The 27,500-nt window shown below is 36.1% G+C and overlaps 2 protein-coding genes and 1 long non-coding RNA gene across 6 annotated transcripts in view; 2 read left to right on the forward strand and 1 right to left on the reverse strand.

Moving 5' to 3' along the window:
• Nucleotides 1-14,901, forward strand: part of LOC311287885 (adenylate cyclase type 4) — a gene marked incomplete at its 3' end in the record, with an annotated part of 35,196 nt that extends 20,295 nt beyond the window's left edge. The window contains exons 14-27 of the mRNA XM_084404997.1: nucleotides 304-354; nucleotides 445-505; nucleotides 591-688; nucleotides 1,223-1,307; nucleotides 2,371-2,508; nucleotides 4,620-4,700; nucleotides 4,777-4,955; nucleotides 7,423-7,507; nucleotides 8,214-8,372; nucleotides 9,109-9,258; nucleotides 9,335-9,442; nucleotides 10,271-10,385; nucleotides 10,489-10,613; nucleotides 14,752-14,901. Coding sequence (XP_084261123.1) covers nucleotides 304-354; nucleotides 445-505; nucleotides 591-688; nucleotides 1,223-1,307; nucleotides 2,371-2,508; nucleotides 4,620-4,700; nucleotides 4,777-4,955; nucleotides 7,423-7,507; nucleotides 8,214-8,372; nucleotides 9,109-9,258; nucleotides 9,335-9,442; nucleotides 10,271-10,385; nucleotides 10,489-10,613; nucleotides 14,752-14,901 — 1,585 coding nt within the window. The remainder of the gene's footprint in view (nucleotides 1-303; nucleotides 355-444; nucleotides 506-590; nucleotides 689-1,222; nucleotides 1,308-2,370; nucleotides 2,509-4,619; nucleotides 4,701-4,776; nucleotides 4,956-7,422; nucleotides 7,508-8,213; nucleotides 8,373-9,108; nucleotides 9,259-9,334; nucleotides 9,443-10,270; nucleotides 10,386-10,488; nucleotides 10,614-14,751) is intronic.
• LOC311287886 lies at nucleotides 9,429-12,404 on the reverse strand. 4 transcript variants are annotated; one of them, XR_014626833.1, is made up of 4 exons: nucleotides 12,019-12,404; nucleotides 11,303-11,359; nucleotides 10,415-10,630; nucleotides 9,429-10,336 (listed from the first exon to the last, which is right to left on the reverse strand). It is a non-coding gene; the product is annotated as an uncharacterized lncRNA (long non-coding RNA). The 4 variants fall into 4 exon arrangements; XR_014626834.1 differs by having other exon boundaries at nucleotides 10,421-10,630; nucleotides 12,019-12,257; XR_014626835.1 differs by having other exon boundaries at nucleotides 10,415-10,598; nucleotides 11,303-12,257.
• A 3,911-nt stretch (nucleotides 14,902-18,812) lies between the features above and the next one.
• The window catches only part of cyld3 (cylindromatosis (turban tumor syndrome) 3), a 22,392-nt gene continuing 13,704 nt past the window's right edge, over nucleotides 18,813-27,500 (forward strand). Inside the window, exons 1-10 of the mRNA XM_084404977.1 lie at nucleotides 18,813-18,909; nucleotides 19,186-19,390; nucleotides 20,273-20,551; nucleotides 21,921-22,217; nucleotides 22,440-22,545; nucleotides 23,008-23,558; nucleotides 24,306-24,471; nucleotides 25,209-25,350; nucleotides 25,550-25,663; nucleotides 25,900-25,991. Coding sequence (XP_084261103.1) covers nucleotides 19,208-19,390; nucleotides 20,273-20,551; nucleotides 21,921-22,217; nucleotides 22,440-22,545; nucleotides 23,008-23,558; nucleotides 24,306-24,471; nucleotides 25,209-25,350; nucleotides 25,550-25,663; nucleotides 25,900-25,991 — 1,930 coding nt within the window. The 5' untranslated portion in view covers nucleotides 18,813-18,909; nucleotides 19,186-19,207. The remainder of the gene's footprint in view (nucleotides 18,910-19,185; nucleotides 19,391-20,272; nucleotides 20,552-21,920; nucleotides 22,218-22,439; nucleotides 22,546-23,007; nucleotides 23,559-24,305; nucleotides 24,472-25,208; nucleotides 25,351-25,549; nucleotides 25,664-25,899; nucleotides 25,992-27,500) is intronic.

Here is a 27,500-nt window from a genome sequence, read left to right on the forward strand (position 1 = left end):
CAGTGATAATAGGAGATTACAGTAACAGAGATTGTTTAGACTCTAGAATAAAGTTATTGTCCAGCTAAAGTTAGTTTTGATTGATTCACTTCCGTTGCAAAGATCATTAGTTATTAACTTAGGGGCCGCTAACACGACACCGTTCTCACAGAAAACCCTTAACGCTTAATTAAAATGATGTGGTTTTGATCCAGGTAAAACAGAGCTCAAAAAAGAGATCAGAGCTCACGTTCTTGGCCACTTTCACTCGGTTTTAATACTCTGTAAAAAAACACTGTAATTTACGTTAGTTTGTTTTCTCAGATCAACACCAAATGGACCGACAGACTCGTTAGACCCTCTGGAAAATGAAAGGTGAGCGAAAGATTCACTAATATATGCGATCTTCACAGGGAATCAGTGATAAACGAGTATTTGACCTAATGTTGTGTCTTCATTGTTCAGGAGAAGAGCGAAGCTGAACTGGGTGACGCTATTTTTTAACAACATCCAGCTGGAGAAAGAGGTGGGAAGTGTTTCTTGATTTAAACTAAAAGCATGTTGTTGTTTTTCCCTGAACTCCTAACCGTGTGTGTGTGTGTGTGTGTCAGTATTCTCTGAGTGAAGTCCAGGGGCTTCATCACTCTGTGGGATGTCTGGCCTTCATCTTCATCTCTGTGTTCGTGGTTCAGATGTTGACCTCGCAAAAGTGAGTGTCGTACGGGAAGTTCCTGATCTCAATGTGAACGATTCAATCTGACATTTAGATTAAAATGTAAAGTTAAAACAAATCATTTTAAAATCAAAACACTCAGTAGGATGAAATGTTTTATTTCTTTACCTGTCCTGCACGTCATGTGGCCATTAATAATTGTGATGTGATATAATAATTAATATTTCAATTATTTATCAAGTATTATAATTTTAAATTATTAAACTTAAAATCTTGAGAGACAAGATCATATTTTTGCTAACAAAAACGTTTGGTGCACTTTTCACCATGCAACCAATTCGCCTTCAATCAAAACATTTCTTTTTGTTAAATATATTCAAGAAATCACATCATAATTTGAGCTCCAGAATGGCAGATTTCGGATCACCCGTTTTTGGCGGGGGTCAGGTCACAGAAGCCTGCTCTTTACTTCCTCACATTAAGAAAAGTTTGAAAGTGTTTTCCGCAATTTTCTAGTGTTTCTGCATGAACACTCAACAGAAATCTCTCGTTCTCTTTGGTCATGTGCAGAAACTTTGCTCTTGCGGTGTCGTATGGAGCCACTTTCCCAGTCCAGATCCTGATCGCGCTGGTGGTCTTCACTAGATTCCTGAAGGTACGACTGCATGGCTTTGAGAAAAGTCAGATTAGTGGTTGACCAATGGTGAACTCTCAAAATATTATAATGACTATGTTCATAAAGCAGAAGAGACTCACAGCTAGAGTTTTGTAATTAATTATGTTAAATCAAATTAGTTAGACTTACTTAAAAAAGCATGCAAACTGAGTGCCTTAAACAAACAAGTGAAATAGGAATAGTATGTTGTTCTGACAAATGCTTATTTAGTATACTTCACTTACACAAGAGTTCTAGTAACTAAAAAAGAACTGTAGAGAGTACTTGATAATTTACTTTAAAATGTAATTGCTACCATTGTTGTGTTTTGTATGCTGAATGTTGAAGTCTGTGTGACTCAAGTATGATCAAATGCAAGATTGTCACAAATACAGAGGGATAAGATAAACCCAATTAAAAGTTTCACAAGGTGTTTAGGACATAAGTGTTAGCAACAAAATGATAAAAGATCATTAATTGACACGAAATATAGTTTTGTTATACATCATATATATATATAACTTCTCTTCCTTTGAAACCAAATAATTGATTTGCTGCACCAATGGGAACTTGGGAAGAGAATTACAATAGTATAAATGAAGCTTCAAGTGCCCAACCAAAGAGAACACTGATCACCATAGTGGCGACTAAAACATTTTAGGAAACATCAATTTATGAAGTCAGCTTATGTGATGTTGTCTCAGATTGTTCAGTTATATTGACAATGCAACATTCAAGATGACTTTGGGAAATGAGTGAATGCAAACAGAGAAAGATAACTGCAGAAGTGGAGGAAATGAGTGAAAAGTCCATAAAGAATTTCCCCGCCTCAAAAACCGCACTCAAACCAATCAATTAATCTTAACTTGGGTTTTTTGAGTAAACATAGTATGTGAATAGTACAGATTATAAGACTTTTACAATTAAGTTAAGACATTAAGTAAAGTTAACTAAAAAGTATTAGGTAGAATCACTGTTGGATTTAACAGTGTTGTGGGCTTTTAAAAAAAAAATCTCAATATTTGTGTGTGTGTGTGTGTGTGTGTGTGTGTGTGTGTGTCAGCGCTGGAGCTCTAAGATCCCCCCCAGCATCCTCTGGGTGTCGTTGCTGTGTGACGGCGTGGCCACCAGGGCGGCGCTGCGTCTGCTGCTGGTGTTTCTGTGTCTGCTCATCACGCTGCTCATGGCAGTGCTCAACATAGTGAGAAACCCCTGCACAAACACCAGCTCACGACCAGCAGGACTGTTCCATATAAACAGAGTCAGAGCGGCCGTCTTCACACTGCAATAAACATGTTTGTACTGTAGCATAGAGGTGGAATGAAGATGTTTACGATAGAATCACGAAATTAAGAATTTAACACTACAGGCCAAACTAATGCTTTTTTTTTTATGTACTGGTTCATTTTTCTTCCATATCATGTCTCATTTCAGACTAGTGGAAGGATAAACTAAAATACACATTGAAGTGTTTAATTTATTACACTTAGGGCCAGATTTACTAACAGCTTGCTTCACCCTCTTTTGACGTTAAAGTCCCCCTGTAGTCAATAATTGTATCCCTTAAAACTCATCTTTGATCACCAAAATGACATTCAAACATTTGAAAAAAATTCTTCATGCCTTAAAATATCTTGCATGTAACTCGACACCCTTGCCTCATTTAGTATGCACGGTTCTATGAATATGCAAATGAGCCCCACCTCCACTCACTCACTCAGCTCAGAGATCCACTGGTTGACGATCACACGTTGATCTGATTGGTTACAAGGTAGTATGTGACGTCAGAAACACCAGCGATTTCAAAGCGTGTTTTTGAGACTGTCTTTGGTTCACTGCAGTTTTAAGGAGGAAATACTCAGCAATGGTGTCGACTTATGAACTTACACATGGTTTGTCTTAAAGCATATTAAAAACACCACATAGACACATAAACAACATTAAAAGCTGGATTTTCACCACGGGGGTCTTTTTATTTTTTCAGCTAAGCTTATTGTATATGCATTTGTAGGAGTTTCCCTTTCAGACGCAGTATTTATGGAAGGAGAGTATTTAAATGAATCATGCAAAGTGATTTACTAAGTTTTGCGCTTGTGAATGTACTGGTATTTGCTCCATTATTTAACGGCCAAAGAAAGCACGTCTTAAAACAGCCTCGTTTAGTAAATCTGACCCTTTATCTTTTCGCGTCACTAAACTTAAGTTACAATACATATCATTAAAAATTGTTTTTTTCCCCACTACAGTACAACTTACATACACCAAAACTTACAGTTTTATTCATATCTATATTCTGAAGGTTTTTACTGAGGGGTTTGTTCATATATCAATCAACCTGAATTTTATAACATTTTATTCCTAAAAACATGGTGAAAATGTGTTTTTCTGTCTGTTGAGTGATAAAAAGAGAAATCAAAAATCTTTAACTCTAATATGTCAACAAAATCAAACAAGTATTTTGAATCTGGCTTCATCCACTATTCAAATTAATGTTCTGAAAATGTATACAAATTATTGCATATTTAATTAGATAATGCATATTTTAACATAACATTTCACAAAACTGATATCTATTAATGAAATATTTCTATAAGTTAGTTGATCAAAATGCATCTAATTAGTTTTGACCATCACTGAAGAACTACAGCTAAATTTCTTGTTGTAACTTTATTATGAAGGATCCTGTGTAGATAGCGACACAGATTTATGCTTTATTAAAGGAAAATGAATGTCATTAAAAGAGTTTTTTTCTCCACTACAGTACAACTTACATACACCAAAACTTACAGTTTTATTCATATCTATATTCTGAAGGTTTTTACTGAAGGGTTTGTTCATATATCAACCAACCTGATTTTTATAACATTTTATTCCTAAAAACATGGTGAAAATGCATTTTTCTGTCTGTTGAAAGTGTTTTCTGATTTGAAAAATCTAAAATCCCCTCTATAAAAACCTTTAACTCTAATATGTCAACAAAATAAAACAAAAACTTTGTAACAAATGAATGCATATTTAATTAGATAATGCCCCGTTGCATATTTTACCATAGCATTTCACAAAACTGATATCTATTAATGAAATATTTTTATCAGTTAGTTTATCATAATGCATATAATTAGTTTTGACCATCACTGAAGAACTACAGCTACATTTCTTGTAACTTTATTATGGGGGAAAAATGATCCCGTGTAGATCAGAGACACAGCTTTATTATTGCTTTATTATAAGAAATTGAAATGCACACAAATGATCTTCTGCCTTTTTATGTCTGTCTGCACAACCTCTTTAGTTTGTTTGTTTGCTTCGTAGGTTTTTATACCAGGCGATGACTGCTTAAATGTTTCCCACAATGCAACAGAATTGAACAATCTTAATCTCTACACTGTCCCGGTAAGCTTTACCATTATAAATGTCATTTGCATGAGTGTCGGTGTGATATTGATCATATGTTAATGTGTCTCTGCAGTATTATCTGTACTGCTGTCTGTTGGCGATGCTGGGTGTGATGGTGTTCGTGCGCGTGTGTGTGTCTGTGAAAGTCTTCCTCCTGACGCTAGCGCTAGTGGTTTATCTCGCGCTCTTCTTGCACGTGTACGCGCCGCGCTCCGACTGCTACGTCAAACAGCTCTACGGCGACAACAGCACGTAAGACACACACACACACACGTTTCTGTTTAACTATAAAAAATAAAAATTAGTACAACTAGTTAAATAATACAATTGTACTGTAAAATAAAAAAAATTAGGGCTGGGCAACGATTAATCGCATTCCAAAATAAAAGTTTGTGTTTACATATAATATGTGTGTGTGTACTGTGTATAATTATGTTGTATATATAAATACACACACATGCATGTATATATTTAGGATTATATATATACATAAAAAAATGTATGTGTATTAAAAATTATAACAATTTGCAATGATTTAAAGGGGTGGTTGATTGCTATTTCACTTTTTTCATTTTAAATACTGTGTAATGTTGCTGTTGGTGCATGAACAGTATCTGCAAAGTTGCTGCGCTGAAAGTTCAACGTAAGCGGAGATATTGTCTTTTAAAAATCAGGAAGTTTAATGCCTACAAAAACGACTCGAATGGGACTACAACGAGATACTTCCCGGGTTTTATACGTAACTAACCCATACATTTACATCAACCCTCCCTCCGGAACATGTTCTGCTGTCGAAGAGGAGGAGTTATAGTGGAGAGAGCTGTAGCTGTCAGGTCTTCTGTGTTCAGGCTTCCTACAGACGCTGTAGTTCGTCAACAATGGTTAAAATTTAAGTTTGATTATGTTCCTGACAATTACAATCGTAGTTTAGCTCTCTGTGCTGCGCATTTTACGGAAGACAGCTTCCAGAATCTACACGAGTTCAATGTCGGATTCAACAAGAAACTATTACTCCAACATGAAGCAGTTACAGCTATAAAACCAGAGGCCACAACCTGCAAGTAAGATTTAATCATTTTAAATGTATTTGCCTGTATAATTTAAGACGTAATGTTTTAGTTTTATCAAGGATGTAAAAAAATACCAGCGCTGGCTTTAGTATATGACAGATGCGTATAAACATTTTGGACCCGAATTTGTAATATGTAGAAATTTTGTAAACGTATTTTCCATGTATACTTTATGACGTAATTTTTTGATTTGATCAAGAACGCAAACCAATGCCAAAGCTGTTTGGTTATAGTAGCTAGTTAGTTCGATGTTATTTTGTGTGTATAAGAAACGTGTACAAACTTCAAAAAATTATCGCAACAGCAAACTTCAGCTGCTGTTATCATGTAAGAAAACGACAAACTGAGTAAACTACCGGTAAGTTTTGTGAATAGTTAAACGGTTGTTCATTCTATCAATAAAACAATATCTTTAAAAAACGGTATTACTCAGTCATGTATTCAGTTATATTAAATGTTTAATCAGGGGGAAACCGTAAGTTATCTCAAAAGCTAACAAACAGTAGCATTTTCAAGTAACAGCGTATGGAAATTCTTTGAGAAAATAATAATAATAAAAAAAAAATACCATTCAGAAAAGTTTAGTAAGAGCCGTGTTTGCGGAGGTTCTGCTTGACTCTCTTCATCACCGCTCTCTGGGTCTGATTCTGGCTCAAACTGATGAGGCAATATTGACACCATTACATTTGACAGAGTCCGGAGCACATGTAACTGTCGCCCGTAAAGGTAATGGGCGTGAAGATTCCGGACGCAGTTTAGCCAATTACAACACACCGGCCGAACTAACCAATCTGAGCTCATTGCCTCTTTCTGAGGGAGTGGTTTCATAGACTAAGGAAGTCAACCGGTCGTTCAAATGACAGAGGAGGAAGCGGCTTACAATAAAGGTGAAATTTATGAAAAATAAGGCGTTTTTTAACAAACGAAACACGAAGACATGTTATATTGCAGCCCATAAACACAATCAAGCAAAGAAAAAAGGCAGTAAACCACCCCTTTAAATTTGATTTAATTGTGCATTAATTGTTGTTCTTGTTATATTAAATGATATAATTTAATATTATAATAATAATTATCTTCTAATAATGATATAAAATAACAATAATGATTATTATTTTCTGATTTATCAATTGTAATTCTTATAACAGTAATAAACAATTATAAGTTTAGTTTAAAATGTGTTAAAATTGGCAGCTGAATAAATATTAATTTCATTCAGCACATTTTTCAGATTGAAACAAATATTCAATGAGAAATATGTAGGTGGGACTTAATTTATTCATGAGGAGTTTGATTGAATGGTGTAAAATGTCTCTATTACAGACGGTTGGAAAATATCAAGGATTAGTGATGACAGAATATTAAGATATTTTGACGAAGGATTATGAAGACAAACATTTTTTCTTTATTATAACGTCACTGATTAATCATTCATAATATGAGCGGCAACATGAAATAAGAAGATAACCGGAGTCAATATTGATTTTAGGACTTTTGTGGGTTTGACAGTCATGGTTCAGATGCTATTTATACATTTATTTTGCATTGTAACTCTAAACGGTGCCCAGAAACACTGTGATTGTTGTACAATTTTAATAAGTTGAGTAAAAATCACTATTGACTGTGATATCTTACTGTGTATGTTTCAGGCCGGGAGTTCTTAAGGAGCCCAAGATCATGGCTGGCATTTGGCTGGTCATTTTCTACTTGACTTCCCTTATTCTTGTGCGACAGGTAAGAGTGTGTGTGTGTGTGTGTGTGTGTGTGTGTGTGTGTGTGTGTGACTCAGTGTGTGTGTGTGTGTGTGTGACTCAGTGTGTGTGTGAACACATATTTGGTTATGAGTGTATTTCAGTTTGATTGTTGGGGAAGTTGTGTAACAGTAATCCACTAGATGACTAACTACTTCTCGAAACGGAAGTTTTTGTCTTTATATGCGGCTTTTTCCTCTAGCTGTCAGGAATCATGTGTTTAAAGCATAAGTCATACATTATGGTTTTTATTCATATTTTGAATGTTTTCTCTTTTTTGTTGCAATTTATATTGGTTTTTAAATGTTGCATATATTTTTTATTTCTTTTATTTCGAGTGTATAATTTGAGTGCCAGTGATATTTTAGCATCATTGAGATACTATTATAGTTTTTATTATTACTGTTTTGAATATGTTATTTTTACATTTTGTATTTGCATTAAAGTTTTAGTAATTTTCTTGTTTGTCATTTTTTGTGTTTTTAATGTATATATCATTATAGACATTAAAAGTTATTTTAATACACCAGTTTAAACTAAATGAACACAAGTCAAGTGGTGTTAAATAATTATAATTTTTTTCCCAGTTAAAGTATATTTTATTTCAACCACCGTTTCTCATACTGACTACAGTGACCCTGCTCAGTAGAGTGTGTGTGTGATCTGTGTGTATAACTGATGTAATCCAGGATGAGTTGGGCTCTCGCACAGAGTTCCTGCTGGAGAAGTGTTTTAAAAAAGAGACGGACGAGATGGAGACGACGAAGAACGTGAACAGACTCCTCTTGCAGAATCTGCTGCCGGGACACGTCACGGAGTTCTTCATCGGCAAGGACGTCCCAAACCAGGTGACACACACACACACACACACACTCTCAGGTGTTCGTGATGAAGACCTCGAGCTCCACTGATGCCCTCTAGAGGCGCCAGAGTCCATTACACTCAATCTCCTCGTTTGAGAGTTCAAATCTGACATGATTTTATCAAGGAAACGCAACTTTGATATTGTTAGTAATATTTCAGCTGGACTGAAGCAGCTTTACTTGATTAACCATCATCATTTATTATAAAAATCACGAGTGTCAAATATGATCATCAGGCTTTTGAGGAAGGTTTATTTGTTCATCTCTCAGTCATCATTGTTTTGAATTGCATTATATGATTGAAAACTACAGATCATACAACTAAGCATTTAAATATCATCTTACTAAGACATATTATTGGCAGATATTGATATTTATATGCATTTTATGCTGAAATCGCATTGATTTACATTACGAGCATCAGGATTTCATCTTACTGTTTGACCAAAGTGCATATTTTTGCTCTGGATAAAATTAAGCAGTTTTTTTCCCTCCATATTCTCACTCTATCAGACTATATGAGCCATAAAAGCCTGATACATAAAACATGAAACTCAACAAAAAACACATATGCAAACTTTTTTCTTTTACATTTTGTCTGAAGGTTTAATAAATGGTTTCATTATATTACTATATATATGCTAATATTTCAGGCTTTACAAGGTTAAAACCTGGGGTTAACAGGGCTTAATTCTGAGATGTATCTGTGTGTGTGTTTCAGGACTTGTACAGCAAGTCGTGCGAGTGTGTGTGTGTTATGTTCGCGTCCGTGCCGCAGTTCTACAAAGAGTTTTACAACGAGAGCAGCATCAACAACAACGGGCTGGAGTGTCTTCGCTTCCTCAACGAAATCATCTCAGACTTTGACGAGGTGAATGTCTCTTCATCTGTTTTATCGGTTTAATCTTTTACACCTACCTGTCTCACAGTGTGTTTTCCTCTCACAGCTCCTTAACAAGCCGAAATTCAGTGCGGTAGAAAAGATCAAGACCATCGGGAGCACTTACATGGCGGCCGCCGGACTGACCAATCCGGCCAAAACTGAGGAGCAACTAGTGAGTAGCGAGCGAGCGAATGATGCATGTGTTTTAAAGGGGACACATTATGCTCCTTTTCAGGAGATGTAATATAACAGAGTGTGTCTGTGAAATTTCAGCTCAAACTCATTTATTACAGCTTGTCAAATTTGCCCCTTTTTGGGTGTGAGCAAAAACTTGTTTGTGTGTGTGTCCCTTTAAATGCAAATGAGCTGTTGCTCCGCCTCCGTTCAGAAGAGGGCGGATATAAAGAGCTTCAGAAACTCCAGCAATAACAAAACAGGCCAATCTCCCTCATCCAGAATCCCAGAGTCACCAGTAGCGAGTGCAGCCTTACGGAGAGACTCAGGAAGAGTTTCTGAATGTTAGTGGAGACATTTGTGTAGTTGTTGTTGAGTTACATTGATCATCTCATCATCATGTTTCACTTCTCCACAAGTGTCCACAGTTCCTGAGGTGTTTATAAGACAGCGGTGACATGTTCTGGTCAATAGTGTTCAGTGCTCGTCTGTGCTCAACCACAGAACAGTTTCAGGCTCTGCTGGATCTTCATCATTGCGTTAGAACTGGTCTCTGCTGTCGGCCGGTGTGTGTAAACGTGCAGATTAAGGGCCGGTAATATCATAATAAGATCCTCTTCATATGTCAAAAGGAGAGCGAAATCTGATCGGCTTATTTTTTTAAATGCTAAGTTACTGGGTTTCACTTTTCACCTTTTCTGTGTCGGCAGAAGCACCCGACTGTAGCACTTAAACACGGAGAAACTCAGATTTTCATGATATGTCCCCTTTAAAGGACATTATAAATGCACATGGCTGAGTTTTCATCAGGTTTGTGCATCTACAGCTCTGCGACACGTCCAGCAATCACATCCGCAGCATGTTGGACTTCGCCATCGCTCTGATGGGGAGACTGGAAAACATCAACACACACTCGTTCAACAGCTTCAAACTGAGGATCGGTAACACACACTGCATATTTATGACTTACACACACATTATTTCAACCTCTCGAACGATCAGATTGTTTATCCAGCATAAATGTGAGACTGGTGTTGTGTCCAGGGATAAACCACGGGCCTGTGATCGCGGGCGTCATCGGCGCTCATAAACCTCAGTATGACATCTGGGGGAACACGGTAAACGTGGCCAGCCGAATGGACAGCACTGGAGTCCTGGATAAAATACAGGTGATGCATCTTTACACCTGTCGAAACATCGAAACATCAATCTCTCTGTGTTGGGATTTAACCCTTGACCCTTGTGCATCAATTAAACAAAACGTACACATACGTCCATTGTGGACAAAAATGTCATAAAATGTGAAGCCTGGGAGCACAGACTTAAGTTTGGTCTCATTTTAAAGGAGATTATTGTTGAAGTAAAAAAAAAAAAAAAGTTGGGATTAATTTTATGAAAATGATTTATTCTATATAAAATGTATATTTTATGAAACATGTTGAACTCTAAAACTGCTAGAAAATCAAAGCCATAAATCTAAACAAGTTGTGTTCCACATTTGAGGTTGATATCTAAAAAAATTGAGCGACTGGATTTGTGATTTGCAGAGTTTTTCTCTCAAATATTTCAAGCACACACACATTTTTTTTACACACATACAAACCACACTCTGACATCCATACCAATACACACACACACACACACACACACACAATTATAGCTGCATAATTTGCTTTATAGGCCAAACCTGAGAAATGTTGAAACCGATTGCATCATTTTACAGTTAAATGGTCCTGGAGTTAAAAATGGCAATTTTAATGGGTTTCAATGGGGACATTTTTGTTCCACTAGTGCTAAATAGATTTTTTTTTTAAAGGAAATGAGGGTGAAATAGTAAAATTCCAATAAAAATACACACCTGTGCCAAACCGTATGCAGTCGGCACTAACACAGGCAAACCGATGAATAAAAAACCCTGCAAAAGACAAAAATGTCCATAATTAGGATAAGGGTTATTAATGCATGAATGTTTCGTCTATCGTTATACGTATTCGTGGATGGATCTCTATGGAAGTAAAATAATGCCAAATGTTTTTGAAACAAAAAAGCGTGTTGAATTGGCCTGCATTTTTATGGGCTGAAATTCAAAATTACCAAAATATTGACTTCCTCAATTATGGATCTGTGCTCGACTGCTATTCCTGCAGTTCCCGGACGTGAAACCTTGAATTTTCTGGCGAATTTTAAACCACTATATTTGTGGAAGCGAATTTGTAAAGTGAAATAAAATGGACCGAAAATTGCCTGTCGAATATTATAGGTTGTATTTTTAAACAGAATGAATGTTTTGTAAGTTAAATCTGAAAGGTGAATATGGATTATTGAAGTTTTAACAATAAAAAATGTGTGTGAAATGTTTTGAAGTAGAAATATTTACAGCTTAAATATACGAATTTCAGCCCATAAAACTGCAAGCCCTAAAAATACAACGCATTAAAATGAAATCATGGTTAATGCCTTGCATATTTTATTGAGTAGTGCAATTCAACAAGCTTTTTTGTTTCAAAAACATTTGCCATTATTTTACTTCCATAGATCTCTGTAAAGTAAATAAATAAAAGCATATTTTGTTACCTTTTGTAACTTGGAAGGGGGTTCAGTCTCATTTCCCAGCATCTGGTTTATATTCGCCATCTCAAACATATTCTCAAAACTATCGTTTTCAACGTCTTCAAAATCAATATTCTGATCCCTGACAGCTTCTTCAGATCCACCGTGACACTAATATTTGATTGGGATAAAATACTTGCTCAAACTTGAGCCATTTCAGGTTTTGCTGAGGAGAATATTCGGTAACACTTTAGAATACTGTATCTTACTTACTGCATAACTAATAAGGAATTATTGAGGAACTAATAGATAATTATTTATTAACACTTAAGTCACTACTGTTAACTACTAAGGAAGATGTGTTAACTAATTAGTATGTAATAGAATTGTATGATTGTGTTAAATTTCAGTTAGTTAATCAATAACTAATGAATTATGTCATAACACTTGAAGAACTATTATTAATTATCTATTAATTAATGTGCAAGAAAAATAACTAAGAAGTAACTACTAATGAACAGTCTACAATAAACCGTTTTATTTTAGCAGTGGAGTGGTGGATGAAGTACACAAATCAAGTACTTGAGTAAAAGTACAGATAACCCAATAAAATATTACTCCAGTAAAATGATAAACTATTGGCCTATTCATTTTCAAAATTACCTTAGTAAATGTACAAAGGTAATTACTTGAAAAGTAAAAAGCACTGATCAATGTTTTTTAGTTTATTTTCTAGCCAGTTTTAGTCATTCTTCAGCACTAATAAGAAAGATAAGTGCAGACATTTACTAGGCTATATATTGATCTGCAAATAAGCAAACTTTTTATTTAATTAGCAAAATGTATCATAATGTATGATAACTTATCTATTTTACAAAGGTTTAGATAATACCGTTAATAATGTGTTTTTTACAGTAAGTTTGATTTGAGTCAGAAGTATGTGGTAATTCTGTATTAATTACTAATGAGTTTCCTATATTCTCACTTTAGAATACTGTTCAAGGTTCCAAGTAATTCCTGAAAAATTATCTAATAATTATTTGTTAATTACCAATTAATTTCCTTATATGTTCACTTTAGAATACTGTTTCAGGTTATAAGTAGCCTAATTCCTGGATAATTATTTGATAATTATTTATTAATTACTAATGAGTTCCCTATATTCTCACTTTAGAATACTGTTCCAGGTTCCAAGTAATTCCTGAAGAATTATCTAATAATTATTTGTTAATTACCAATTAATTTCCTTATATGTTCACTTTAGCATACTGTTTCAGGTTATAAGTGGCCTAATTCCTGGATAATTATTTGATAATTATTTATTAATTACTAATGAGTTCCCTATATTCTCACTTTAGAATACTGTTCCAGGTTCCAAGTAATTCCTGAAGAATTATCTAATAATTATTTGTTAATTACCAATTAATTTCCTTATATGTTCACTTTAGAATACTGTTTCAGGTTATAAGTAGCCTAATTCCTGGATAATTATTTGATAATTATTTATTAATTACTAATGAGTTCCCTATATTCTCACTTTAGAATACTGTTCCAGGTTCTAAGTAATTCCTGCAGAATTATTTGATAATTATTTATGAATTACAAATAAGTTCCCTATATTTTCAGTTTCCCTCAGTCATTGCCTCAAACATGAATTTACTCAATGGCATTCTATGCTGAGGAAAACAGACACACACAGTCCTGTATATAAAATATAAAAAACTAATCTGAGGTTAGTTTTGTATGACTGTTCATTAGTAGTTACTTCTTAGTTATTTTTCTTGAACCTTAATTAGTAGATAATTAGTAGTAGTTCTTTAAGAGTTATGACAGAATTCATTATTTATTGATTAACTAACTGTTACTTAACACAATCATAAAAATATATTACATACTGATTAGTTAACACATCTTCCTTAGTAGTTAACAGTAGTGAAGAAGTAGTTAATGAATAATTACCTATTAGTTCTTCAATAATTACTTATTAGTTATGCAGTAAGTAAGATACAGTATTCTAAAGTGTTACCGAATATTCTTTTGTTTTATGCCTGTGGTAATTATGTACGTTATCGTAATGTATGAGACATCGCCACCTTGAGGAATAAAGCTGAAGTGCACTTATTGAGTCAATAGCGATTCAATTATTGTTTCACAGAAAAAAAACACTATTACATACGGCGGGTCACTAGCGACCCGAGACACTTTTTACGAAAAAATTATTTGACAACAGGCATTCTTTTATAATACTTTTTTTTTTTTTTTTTTTTAAGGGATGCACGATATATCGGCCACCATATCGGCACTGGCCGATATATTAAAGACGGTAAATCATGTTGTATTTCCTTCAGCTGAGACTCTTCAGATGCGCACTGTTCAACATGATGGGTTTGAATCGCTTGAAATATGATTAGAATCACTTTAAAAAAGGAAATACAGTAAAGAAGTGCAAGTCTGTCATATCGGCTACATAAAACTATCATGAGAACACTATAATTGTGTGTTTGGGACGAGGATTTTAATGGTGAGACTTTTGTGTAATTTATCGGCTTTCAAATATAAAGAATTATCGGTTATCGTATCGGCCATTCGCTGCATCGGTGCATTCCTATTTTTTTCTTGCTTTTTAAAATATTGTAATACTTGAGCACACCTGACGCCATAAACACTCGTAAATACGAACTTCCCCAGAAGGACTTGAACTAAATTAGTTAAATGAATAAGGAATTAAATCAGTGTGTTGGTTTGTTGTCTTCTCAGGTGACGGAGGAAACCGCACATGTGGCTCAAACGCTGGGCTATGATGTCACTCAGAGAGGAGTGGTCAACGTCAAGGGCAAAGGTCAGCTGACCACGTACTTCATCGACACGGAGCAAACGCTAAAGACCACGTTATCAATGAAAGCTTGAAACATCAATCCGACATGTTGTAGCTTGAGATCCTCAGTGTTCCACTAAGGTCCTTTACGCCAGGTGTTTTCACATCGGAGTTCGCAATGGAATGCTGTGGGTCCGTAGAAAAGTTTAGAGGAAAACAGAGTCAAAATAAGCAATAAAAAATTAAATTAAATATAAAAATTAAATTAAGTGAAAAGTTGGATTAAAATAAATATACTGTGAATGTTAGTGGTGGCTGAACTAGTTAGCACTTCACTAATTCAAGTACTTTTAAAAATGAAGGAAGATTAAAGTTAACTATTTTGTTTGTTCTTTTTGGAGATGTTTTCTTTCTGATAATCTATTTTTTTAATATAATGTAAAGTGTAAATTCTATAAATTTCCAAGGTGTTGAGTTTAGTTTTATATTGAATATGTGTATTTTCTTTCACTTATGCACTTATTTATTAATGTTTGATATTATGTATTTAAAATTTTGTATGTTCAATTTATGTGAAAAGTGTATATAAACATTTTCATTAAAAAAAAAAAACAGCTCTTTGTTGTGTTTAAACTTTAACCATCCATGTGACTGAGCTGACTAGAAAATGACTGGCTTTTAAAAGGGTGATACTTACAAAATTAATATATATATATATATATATATATATATATATATAGCCTATATATGGGTCAATGACGTGACGCCTAAATTTTCTGTCCGATTGCATTTTTTCAGGCAAAAATGGGTTTAAATGCCTAAAAAGATACTGTATATTTATAGTACCTCTCCCATGTATGTACTCACTTTAACTTTTAAAAAACCTTTACTTATTTGTTATTTTTTTTGTTATTTAAAGTGTCAAAACATCATGTGGTGCGACCGTCCGGCCATAACTTCTGTTTTGAAAACGTCTTTGAAATTACTCAGAATTTATTCAAATTTATTTTCTGCACTATTTGGCATGATTTCCAAAATGTTTTGTAATCCTTTAAAAAAATTCAAAGCATTTGTATTTATATTTCCATCATAATATACAAACAAACTGTCCGATGATGTCCATTTTATGAAATATCATGTGGCGCGACCATCAAGGAACTACCATTTTGGGACTTATATGTTGAAAACTATTCAAACACAGGAAGTTACATCATAAACCAATTTACCAAGGACCCATGGAAGCAGCAAGCAGGTTTGTAATTCTCTCAAATTGGAAAAAAAATAAACCTTTGTAATGGTTGGTATGTAGTTGCCACATTTGGATGTCATGTGGTATGACCTCAAAAAACTTTTTATATTAAAGTTATTTCTACAAATATATATTTTTATTATAAATTTCATAGTGACCTTTTTCTGCAAGCTATATTGTTTTGTTTAGGTGGCCAATTATGTGCCTGTAAATTATGACTGAATGTGAAAATATCATGTGGTGCGACCAAATATCATGTGGTGCGACCACTGCAGACTGTTTTCCATGATAGATATATGTCCTAGATTGGCAGTTTTATGCTTTTATATTCAATTGACGGTTTATATAAAAAAAGTACTTTACTTTAGTATCATTTGGAATAGATTTTTATGCAATTTGGGATCTTTTTTTATAGATTTCAGACAGTTTGTGTTTACTCTTTGTACAATATGAGAAAAATGCAACAAAAAAAATTAGAGCATGTAATTTCAGTTTAGTAATAATGCATTTATTAGTAGTGTATTTATTATTGCCTATTTATTTATTTAAAACTATTTTAATCTATTTTACCAGATGCCACTGCCAAGCGAAAAAATTCTAACCCTGCAGCAAGAGCAGAGTACTTTGATAGGAGAAGAGTGAAATATTATTACAGTTTAAAATATCTGTTTTCTATGTGAATATATAGTAAACTGTAATTTATTCCTATGATCAAAGCTGAATTTTCAGCATCGTTACTCCAGTTTTCAGTGTCACATGATCCTTCAGATATAATTCTAATATGTAACCCTATAGACCACAAAACCACTCAATGGGTCAATGTCACATGGGTAAATTTTTTGAAATTGAGATTTATACATCATATGAAAGCTCAATAAATAAGCTTTCCATTGATGTATGATTTGTTAAGATAGAACAATATTTGGCCGATACAACTGAAAATCTGGAATCTGAGGGTACTACAAAATCGAAACATTGAGAAAATCGCCTTTAAAGTTGTCCATTTATGTTTGCAATATTGCTATATTCACTCTCAAAAATAAATGTTTAGAAATTTATGGTAGGACATTTACTAAATATAAAACATGATCTTTATTTAATATCCTAATGATTTTTTTGGAATAAAAGAAAAATCGATAATTTTGACCCATAAAATGTATTGTTGGCTATTGCCACAAATACCCCGTGCGACTTGTGACTGGTTTTGTGATCCAGGGTCACTAATGATTTGCTGCTCAAGAAACATTTCTGATTATTATCAATGTTCATATTTTTTTTGGAAACTGTGATACATTTTTCATACATGTCAGGATTATTTGATGAATATAAAGTTCAAAAGAACAGCATTTATTTGAAATAGAATCTTTCGTAACATTATAGCCTGCTCCTGAATGTGACACTGAATGTGTCCTTGATTAATAAAGTATTAATTACTATAAAAAAACTATTGACCCCAAATGTTACCTGTATACAATACTTTTATGAAATAATTTATATCTATAACATTATTATTTGTTAGAAAGAAATTCTAAGTCAAGTTAAATTAAATGGTGCACTTGTGTTTGTGAAGTGATTTTTTTTTATAAAAGTGAGTTTATAAAATGTTTATGTTCAGGAAAATTCTGTGAAATTTGTATAAAATCTGGTTTAAATAAAAAAAATTGTATAAAATGTATTGTTCATTGATCTCTTTAAATAGATTTTTAACTATATAAGGTTTTCGTGTCATTTGGAGCGACCACTTATCATGTGGTGCGACCAATAAAAGCTATCACTGTATTAAATTTAAAATAAAATATCTTATTTCTGTGGCTGAAATATGAATCACTGATACAGTATGCTTTAGTAAATTATATTTTTAAAACATTTCTATCAGTTTTATGCGATTTACAGGAAAAATAAGTCTGTTAACTGCATTTTAGAAGGCGACTGAAATTGCAGAACAAAAATATGAGATCATTATATACAAAAACTCAAAAGAAATTCAAATACTCTGTTTTTAAACACTTTAATTACTGAGAACATGTAAAAAAAAAATACATTAATGTTAAGGAAATTAATTAATTTTAAGATAAATCGCGGTCGCCCCACATGACATTTTTTAAGCCTATGGACAATTCATCTAGATGAAAAAACACTAAAATCACTTAATTTAAATTTTTTATTTAAATTTTTATGTACACAACATTCTTAATGATTGAACAATTGCAATATATATTGTTAATTTTCGTATTTTAAAATTGGCCTGTTGAAAATCCTTATACGTCATTGACCCATATATATATATATATATATATATATATATATATATATATTCTAATTGAAAAGGGGAATTTTATGAAATCCCATTTAACCTGGGAGGAAATATATAGCCTATATCAACGCAGAAGTCATGCAAGGTAAAAGTAAATGAAAAGTAAAAGTCAAGTAAACGCAAAAACTATTATAATTTTTCCTGCCGTCTCATCTTTTCCCCTCACCATCTCACTTAAGGTTTGGTTAATATCTTTAATATATCATTTCACAAGCTATCTTGAACGAACAGAGGCATGGTCTGGGATAATAGTGTAATATTTACCGGTATTTACCGGCGTCGAATTCTCGGAAGATGAAGAAAATATCCGTCAAATGAAAAACAAAAAGTAATTTCTTCACCAAAATACAAACCGCCACAGTGGAATTTCCCTCAGAACGAAGCCCCGCCCATCGTTCGCTGCCCAAACGCTTCTTCAATCTGATTGGTCCACGCAACCGTCCGTCATCTCTCTTCCTGCTTTGGTGAAAGTGAGGCATTATTGTGTTTTCTGAGCGATAAAGTGTCGCACTTTAAACCGAGGTGATGACTTTGCCGGTAAGTTAGCGTTTGTTGTCTGTTTCAATATGTTTAATATCAAAACGATGTTATCACCGAGAAACAAATCGCCAGGTGTGTTTAAACAGGTTTAATAGAGGAGGAAATGTTTTGCTTTACTTTGCACGTAGTTTGTCCTGTATAACGTGAAAAGCGATTCGATTCAAACTTTGTTTTTATGGTCGATCGATACTATTTTATTCAGTTTGTCACGTGTTCTGTGATGGAATAGATTTAATTGTTATTACTCGCTGTACGTGTTTCGTGCACGCGCAGGTCCGGGGGTCTTCACATCACTATGTCCGGCGACGCGCATCACAGTAGGAGGCGACGCCCCCCTAAAATGTTCATGGTCGCGTCCGACTATCGAGTGCAGGACCAGCTGGAAGGAACCATTCGCCTGCAGCGGGGGCAGCTCTGTGTGGAGCAGGAGGGAGGAGCAGGACATAGGGGTGGAAGAGGAGAATACCTGTGGGTGAAGGTAAGAGGAATGTGTGTGGAGGTGTGTTCCCGCCACCTAATAAACAAAAAAAAAAACAGGTCATTGCAACTTTTGTCTCATGAATCTGACTTTTTTCCCCCTCACAATTGCCAGTTCATATCTCACAAATCAGAATTTTTTTTCTCACAATTGCAATTGTATGTTGCAAATGCAAGTTGTAAACTTATTGTGAGTTTACTTTTTACAAAAACTTATTTGCGAAATATAAATAGAGAGGAAAACCCCAAAAGAAGTCAGAATTCAGAGAAACGAGTCTAAACTCAGAATTGCAAGAAAAAGGTCAGAACTGTGAGATAAAGAGTTTGCCCACGTTTGATGTTTTTCTCTGTGTGTGTCAGGAATAACCTCGTGCAGTCTGTTTATCTGGCACTATCTCCTGAAGTCATCTTGTGGTGTCCTCTCGTGTGTGTGTGTGTGTGTGTGTGTGTGTGTGTGTGTGTGTGTGTGTGTGTGTGTGTCAGGAATAACCTCGTGCAGTCTGTTTATCTGGCACTATCTCCTGAAGTCATCTTGTGGTGTCCTCTTGTGTGTGTGTGTGTGTGTGTCAGGAATAACCTCGTGCAGTCTGTTTATCTGGCACTATCTCCTGAAGTCATCTTGTGGTGTCCTCTCGTGTGTGTGTGTGTGTGTGTGTGTCAGGAATAACCTCGTGCAGTCTGTTTATCTGGTACTATCTCCTGAAGTCATCTTGTGGTGTCCTCTCGTGTGTGTGTGTGTGTCAGGGCTGCGTGTTTCAGACCTCAGAGTGTGTGTGTGTGTGTGTGTGTGTGTCAGGTGATTGACAGCGAGTGTGTGGTGAAGGTGGAGCGTGAGGTGCTCAGTGAAGTGACCTCTGACCTCTCGTGTGTGTGTGTGTGTCAGGTGATAGACAGCGGGTGTGTGGTGAAGGTGGAGCGTGAGGTGCTCAGTGAAGTGTCCCCTGAGCTCGCTGGTCTCCTGGAGCCGGTGCCGGAGCTGGAGCTGCGAGTGAAGCTGTTATCTCGGCCCCAGATCCTGCACCGGTTCCTCTCGCTGGCCCTGGGGTCCGAGCTCAGGGTCTCCTGGAGCCGCAGCCAATCAGAGCCCGCCGAGGCCCAGCTGCGGTACCGCGGGCCCCTGACCCGAGGAAGCTCCGCCGTGTACTTCGGGGTCCAGCTCAAGGCAAGTCTGAATGTCGCACGCCAACAATATACACCCCAACAACTCATTCTTCATCATGTTTATTGTTTTTAGTAATAAAAGCTTAAAAGCAGGATACATTTACTTTAAAAGTACAATTGTGAGGTATATAAAAATGTGTTTGTATGTATGTTCATTCATTTGTTCATTCATTTATTTGTTTATGAAATCATTTATTAATTCATTTAATTCATTCATCTCGCCCCATTGACAATTTTGTACTTTTTTTCTTGTTTTAAGCATAATGTAAAATAAAGCTCAAATTTTAAATAAATTAAGGTAATGTTAAACAGAAAATAATAAATATAATGTATACATATAATTATTATTAAAATTATAGAATAATAATTAATAACAAGTATCATTCAAAATATTATAATTTTAATAATTATAATTTTATTTATTATTATTATTATTATTATAATTAGTAATCATTTATATTTTTTAATAATAAATACATGTAATGTAATTTGTTGAAAACAATAACAAAGAAACCACTATTTTAAAAGTAGCAGAAATAATGATATTAGAAATTATAATAAAATACTAATTTAGAATATTTATTAATTATATATATATATATATATAAAGCTCAAGTTATAAATAAATTCATGTAATGTTAAAAATAAATTAATTGTAATGTATAAAAATAATAATTAAAAGTACAGTATTTATAATGATACTTATTGTTTATATTATTATTATTATCATTAATATTTAATAACAAGTATCATTAAAAATATTATAATTCTTTTTATGCATTATTATTAATAATATTAATTGTTTAATAATAAATACATTTAATGTAGTTTGTTAAAAACAAAAAACAAAGAAAAAACTATTTTAAAATTAGCACACAAAAAATTTATAATTAAATATTCACTTAGAATATTATTTATACAGTCCCTCCAGTTTTTCGCTATTCCGCGATCGCTGGGAACTGAGGTTACGATAGTAACCGAGTAGTTCCCTTTCGAACAGTCACTTCGTATTGCGTAGCTATAGCCTACGCCGTGGGGACGCCATGCTAAACGCCGCACTGTAAGTAACTGGTTGCCTTCTGCAGCTCAGGACCTTCTGCAGCTACTACACCTGCTGTTAATATTTGCATAGGTCAGGTAGAAAAATTGCCCATAGGTTGTTTTTGATGAGAATTTGATTAGACCAAAATCAAAGTATGACTATTGTGTATCTGACATAATACTATTATGGTAAATGTGATGTCCTAATTATAAAATATAATTTTCATTCGTGAAATCCTGGATGGACTGATATATGATATATATGATTCATATTAAAAAGCATATTGTATATTTTCCCATCCCTCTGTGTGTGTGTGTGTTTCTCTCAGGGATGGGCTGCAGGTCGTGGTAAATGTAACGGCTTCTATAAAGGTCGTCAGTTGTTCACCTGTCCCGACGCCTGTGGGCTGTTCCTGCCGGTCAGTGAGATCAGCCTCCCTCGCTCCTCTCGATCCTCCAGCGACCCACTGAGCGTCCAGTCCCGATCCGCAGAGTGTGTGTCCCCGCTCGCCGTCGGCCAGAGAGTGTGTTTCCCGCTGGACGAGTGTGTGCAGCGCGGGACCGTGCAGTTCTGCGGACCCTTATCCAGCCGGGCCTCCGGCGCTCTTTATGTGGGAGTTTTACTGGTGAGCGTTCGTCAGGTGTAAAGTTCAGTATATAGCCCTTTATAAAGTGAGTATAGACGTTCTGCTTGTTAACAGCAGGCGTTCATCACTAATGTCACCTTCATTTATACAGATCATTAGTTATTAACTTACACAGCACTGGAATCATTTTCATAACGTTTTATCTCTACAGGGGTAAGGGGGAAAGGTAACTTTAACACGTGTGTGTGTGTGTGTGTTTAGGATCAAGCAGTGGGATCATGGGATGGATATTATAAAAACACCAAACTGTGCTCCATCCCGTCACCTGAGTTTGGGGCTTTACTTCCCCTTTCCAAAGTAACTGCAGGTAACCATCAAAACCAGTGTCATAAACAATGAGACCATGATGCATTTTATTATCAGGATTCTCTGATGAATAGAAAGTTTAGCGTTTATTTGAAATATAATTTTTTGTAACATTATAAATGTCTTTACTGTCACTGTTTTAAAAAAAAAGACTTACTCTAAACTTTTAAATGTTAATATATCATACTAACAAATCAGCATATTAGAATGATTTGTGAAGGATCATGTGACACTGAAGACTGGAGTAATGATGCTGAACATTCAGCTTTGATCACAGGAATATATTACACTTTACTATATATTCACATAGAAAACAGCTGATTTACATTGCAATAATATTTCACTATTTTTACAGTATTTTTAATCAAATAAACGCAGCTTTTGTGAGCAGAAGAGACTCTTTCAGGGAGAATAAATAAGAATTGTTCAATAATCTATACATATGTTGTCTTTTGTTCCACAGAAACTCGATCTGAACGGCCTCCTGTGGCAGTAATCAATCCCAAACCGCTTCCCAAACTGCCTCTGTCGCCCCTCGCCAATAAACCCGCCGTCCAGATGACCACGCCCACCTCTCCGGTGGTCACGCCCACCTCATTAATGGCCACGCCCACCTCTCAGATGGCCACGCCCACAGACAGACCCCTCATCCAGGCGGCCATGTTAGTGACGGCTAAACAAGCCCTCCAGCCTCCGTCCTCCTCTGTGCCGAAAGCCGCTCTGAAACCTCCTCCACTGGTCCCGCCCACCAAGCCACAGGCCCTGCCCACCAAGCTTCAGGTCACACCCACCAGACCTCAGGCCCCGCCCATGTCCCCGCCCACTGACCACTCGCGCTCGTCAAATGGATTCCACAACCTCCCTTCTCCACCAATCGCTGAGCAGAGGGCGGAGCTTGGCACGTGGTTAGAAGTGGGATCCATGGTTGAAGTCAATGACCCGCCCCTTTTTGGAGTGATTCGCTGGATTGGACAGATCAGCGGCCTATCAGAGCCAGTCGCTGGAATCGAGCTGGTAATCGAACAACTCTCTCTTAGGAAGAATACTTAACCTTACAAACTTTGTAACACATCTTTCCCTCGTGGGTCAAAATGACCCGAAGCCCTAAAATTATACATTTTTGTCCAGAAATCTTATTTTATTTCGTTTTGATAATATTTTTTTCAATTTTTTAATGAGATTCTTAGTTATTTTTTTATTTTATTTACCTTTAAATGACTAGACTTGATCAATAAATAATAAATAAATTGTAATTTAAGCACATTCCTCACATTCTTTCAACTTAAATTCAAAATAACTCACAATTTCATGCATAACCCTTTTAATTCAGCTCTAAACATCTTACATTGGGTGTCTTTGCCGACCTCTTGTGGAAAAATAATAATATATCATGATATTTCATGACTCTAGATGGCCTTATGGCTCTATATGGAGTAAACGAGCTGTTCCTCTGGGTCCTAAAGTCAGTTTCTCTTCAGTATGCATTCAGATACACATGTAGACATTGTAAAATCATTTTTTGGTAAAGTTTTGGCATTTTTAGTTAGAATTTTGAGCATTTTTAGGTTTTTACTACGTGTACTAAAGCATTCCTCACATTCCATTCATTCCTAAGGGGGTCAAATTGACCCGAAAAAAAGTCCTTGGGTCTTGGACTCTCTGATGAACACAACATTTGTATAAGTTTTTATAAGAAGGATGAGGGATACTAATAAATTATTAATAATAAAGGTGGTTTATGTTGAGTGTTTTGTTTGTCAGGATCAGGAGTTGTCCGCCGCTACGGATGGCAGTTACCTCAGCGAACGCCACTTCCGCTGTCCCGCTAATAAAGGGCTGTTCGTCAAACTGAGGAACTGCAGACGGGACTCCAGGTTCCCGGAGCCCGAGCTGCCCATTAATCAGGTCGATCGCTGCAACTCCATCGGTGCGTTCGCTTTCATTTATATATTTATATAGCGCTCGACACAATAGACGCGGTTTCAAAACAGCTTTAGAATATATATTTCATAGATATCATAGAATGCATGATATAAAGCATTAGAATGCATAAAGTTGCAAAATGTCAGCAAAAATTCTCAGTTATTAATTTAATTAAATAAACATGCCTTAATATGTATAACCTATGATTCATGCATTTGCAAAATATATAATAATGCATATTATTACTGTGAAAATATTACAGTAATAATGTCTTAAATTCTGTAATGTCCTTATTTAACAATGTAAGGAAATGATGCCTTAATATAATAATAAAAGTAATACATAAAATCGCAAAATATATAATAATGCTTTTATCCAAAAGCAACTTACAAAGCGTATTGCTGCAAAATTCTTATATGGCCTTCATTTAGCATTTGAATTAAAAAGGCCATATTTATGCATAATCCCTAATAATGCATAAAATTGCAAAACATATACTAATAATAATATGAAATTTAATACATTTATTCATTTAGCAGACGCATTTATCCAAAGCGACTTACAAAAAGTATTGCAGCAAAATTATTGTAAGGTCTTTATTTTACCATTAAAGTAAGATTGTGCGGTAATATAGATGTGTTGCAGTGAGCGTGTGTGTGCTGACAGTGAGAGTGTGTTCCAGCGTTTGCTAACTGGAGCAGTGAGTGTGTGTGACACTAACTGTGTGTGTGTGTGTTCCAGCGTTTGCTAACTGGAGCAGTGAGCGTGTGGAGGACAACACTCCTCCGGTGTTGGGTCTGGACGCCCGGATGACGTACGAGGGCTTCAAGAAGGGCATCCAGGGTCACCTGAACTCCTGCTACCTGGACGCGTCTCTCTTCAGGTACACACACACACACACACACACACACACACTCCTCTGCCTCACTGTAGACACTGTTCACTGTTCAAAAACAGCTTGATGGAGTGAATATGGCGCCACAGGTTCTCATTTGGCATTTTAAAAATGATGCATTTTAAAAATATATTTATGCACATTATATAGTAATGTTAAATCTCTGATGTGTGTGTGTGTGTCACAGCATGTTCTCATGCTGCAGCTCGTTTGATTGGCTGTTGTTCTGGCCAACGGGTTCGGCCCACAGTAAGAGCGCTCAGGACCTGCTGCGCTGCGAGATCGTCAATCCTCTGCGCAGGTGAGAGTCTCTCACACACGCACACACACACACACACACACAGAGTAAGAGTGCTCAGGACCTGCTGCGCTGCGAGATCGTCAATCCTCTGCGCAGGTGAGAGTCTCTCACACACACACACACACACACACACACACACACGTGTGGAGGAATGCATGACAGATGGAAACCTTTGTGATTGTGAGTGTTTTCGAACAGAACCATCATATGATGATATGAATGTGTGTTTTTTACAGGTTCGGCTACGTGTGTGCCAGTAAGACTATGGCTTTACGCAAACTACTGAAAGCAGAAACAGCCGATTCAGGATTTACCAACGAGGAGAAAGGTGTGTGAGAGTGAGTGTGAGTGTGAGTGTGAGTGTGAGTGTGAGTGTGAGTGTGAGAGTGAGTGTGAGTGTGAGAGTGAGAGTGAGTGTGAGAGTGAGTGTGAGAGTGAGTGTGAGAGTGAGTGTGAGTGTGAGAGTGAGTGTGAGAGTGAGTGTGAGAGTGAGAGTGAGTGTGAGTGTGAGAGTGAGTGTGACAGTGTGAGAGTGAGAGTGACAGTGAGAGTGACAGTGAGTGTGAGAGTGAGTGTGAGAGTGAGTGTGAGAGTGAGTGTGAGAGAGTGAGAGTGAGTGTGAGAGTGAGTGTGAGAGTGAGAGTGAGTGTGAGAGTGAGAGTGACAGTGTGAGAGTGAGTGTGAGAGTGAGTGTGAGAGTGAGAGTGAGTGTGAGAGTGAGAGTGACAGTGTGAGAGTGAGTGTGAGAGTGAGTGTGAGAGTGAGTGTGAGAGTGAGTGTGAGTGTGAGAGTGAGTGTGAGAGTGAGAGTGACAGTGTGAGAGTGAGTGTGAGAGTGAGAGTGAGTGTGAGAGTGAGTGTGAGAGTGAGTGTGAGTGTGAGAGTGAGTGTGAGTGTGAGAGTGAGTGTGAGAGTGAGTGTGAGTGTGAGAGTGAGAGTGAGAGTGAGTGTGAGAGTGAGAGTGAGAGTGACAGTGTGAGAGTGAGTGTGAGAGTGAGTGTGAGTGTGAGAGTGAGTGTGAGAGTGAGTGTGAGAGTGAGTGTGAGAGTGAGTGTGAGAGTGAGAGTGACAGTGAGAGTGACAGTGTGAGAGTGAGTGTGAGAGTGAGTGTGAGAGTGAGTGTGAGAGTGAGAGTGAGTGTGAGAGTGAGTGTGAGAGTGAGTGTGAGTGTGAGTGTGAGAGTGAGTGTGAGTGTGAGTGTGAGTGTGAGAGTGAGTGTGAGAGTGAGTGTGAGTGTGAGTGTGAGAGTGAGTGTGAGAGTGAGAGTGACAGTGTGAGAGTGAGTGTGAGAGTGAGAGTGAGTGTGAGAGTGAGTGTGAGAGTGAGTGTGAGTGTGAGAGTGAGTGTGAGAGTGAGAGTGAGAGTGAGTGTGAGTGTGAGAGTGAGTGTGAGAGTGAGTGTGAGAGTGAGAGTGAGTGTGAGAGTGAGAGTGAGAGTGACAGTGTGAGTGTGAGAGTGAGTGTGAGAGTGAGTGTGAGAGTGAGTGTGAGAGTGAGTGTGAGAGTGAGAGTGACAGTGAGAGTGACAGTGTGAGAGTGAGTGTGAGAGTGAGTGTGAGAGTGAGTGTGAGAGTGAGAGTGAGTGTGAGAGTGAGTGTGAGTGTGAGTGTGAGTGTGAGTGTGAGAGTGAGTGTGAGTGTGAGTGTGAGTGTGAGAGTGAGTGTGAGAGTGAGTGTGAGTGTGAGTGTGAGAGTGAGTGTGAGAGTGAGTGTGAGAGTGAGTGTGAGACAGGGTTATTATAGTTTTGCATTTTTCATTAGTTTTTATTTTTATTTCGTTTTGACTTTTTGTTTTCAAATTCAGTTTAGTTTTAATTAGTTTTTAAAGTGGGTTTGCTAG

This window comes from Rutilus rutilus, assembly GCF_951802725.1.
Source record: "Rutilus rutilus genome assembly, chromosome: 3".
Classification (NCBI taxonomy): Eukaryota; Metazoa; Chordata; class Actinopteri; order Cypriniformes; family Leuciscidae; genus Rutilus; species Rutilus rutilus.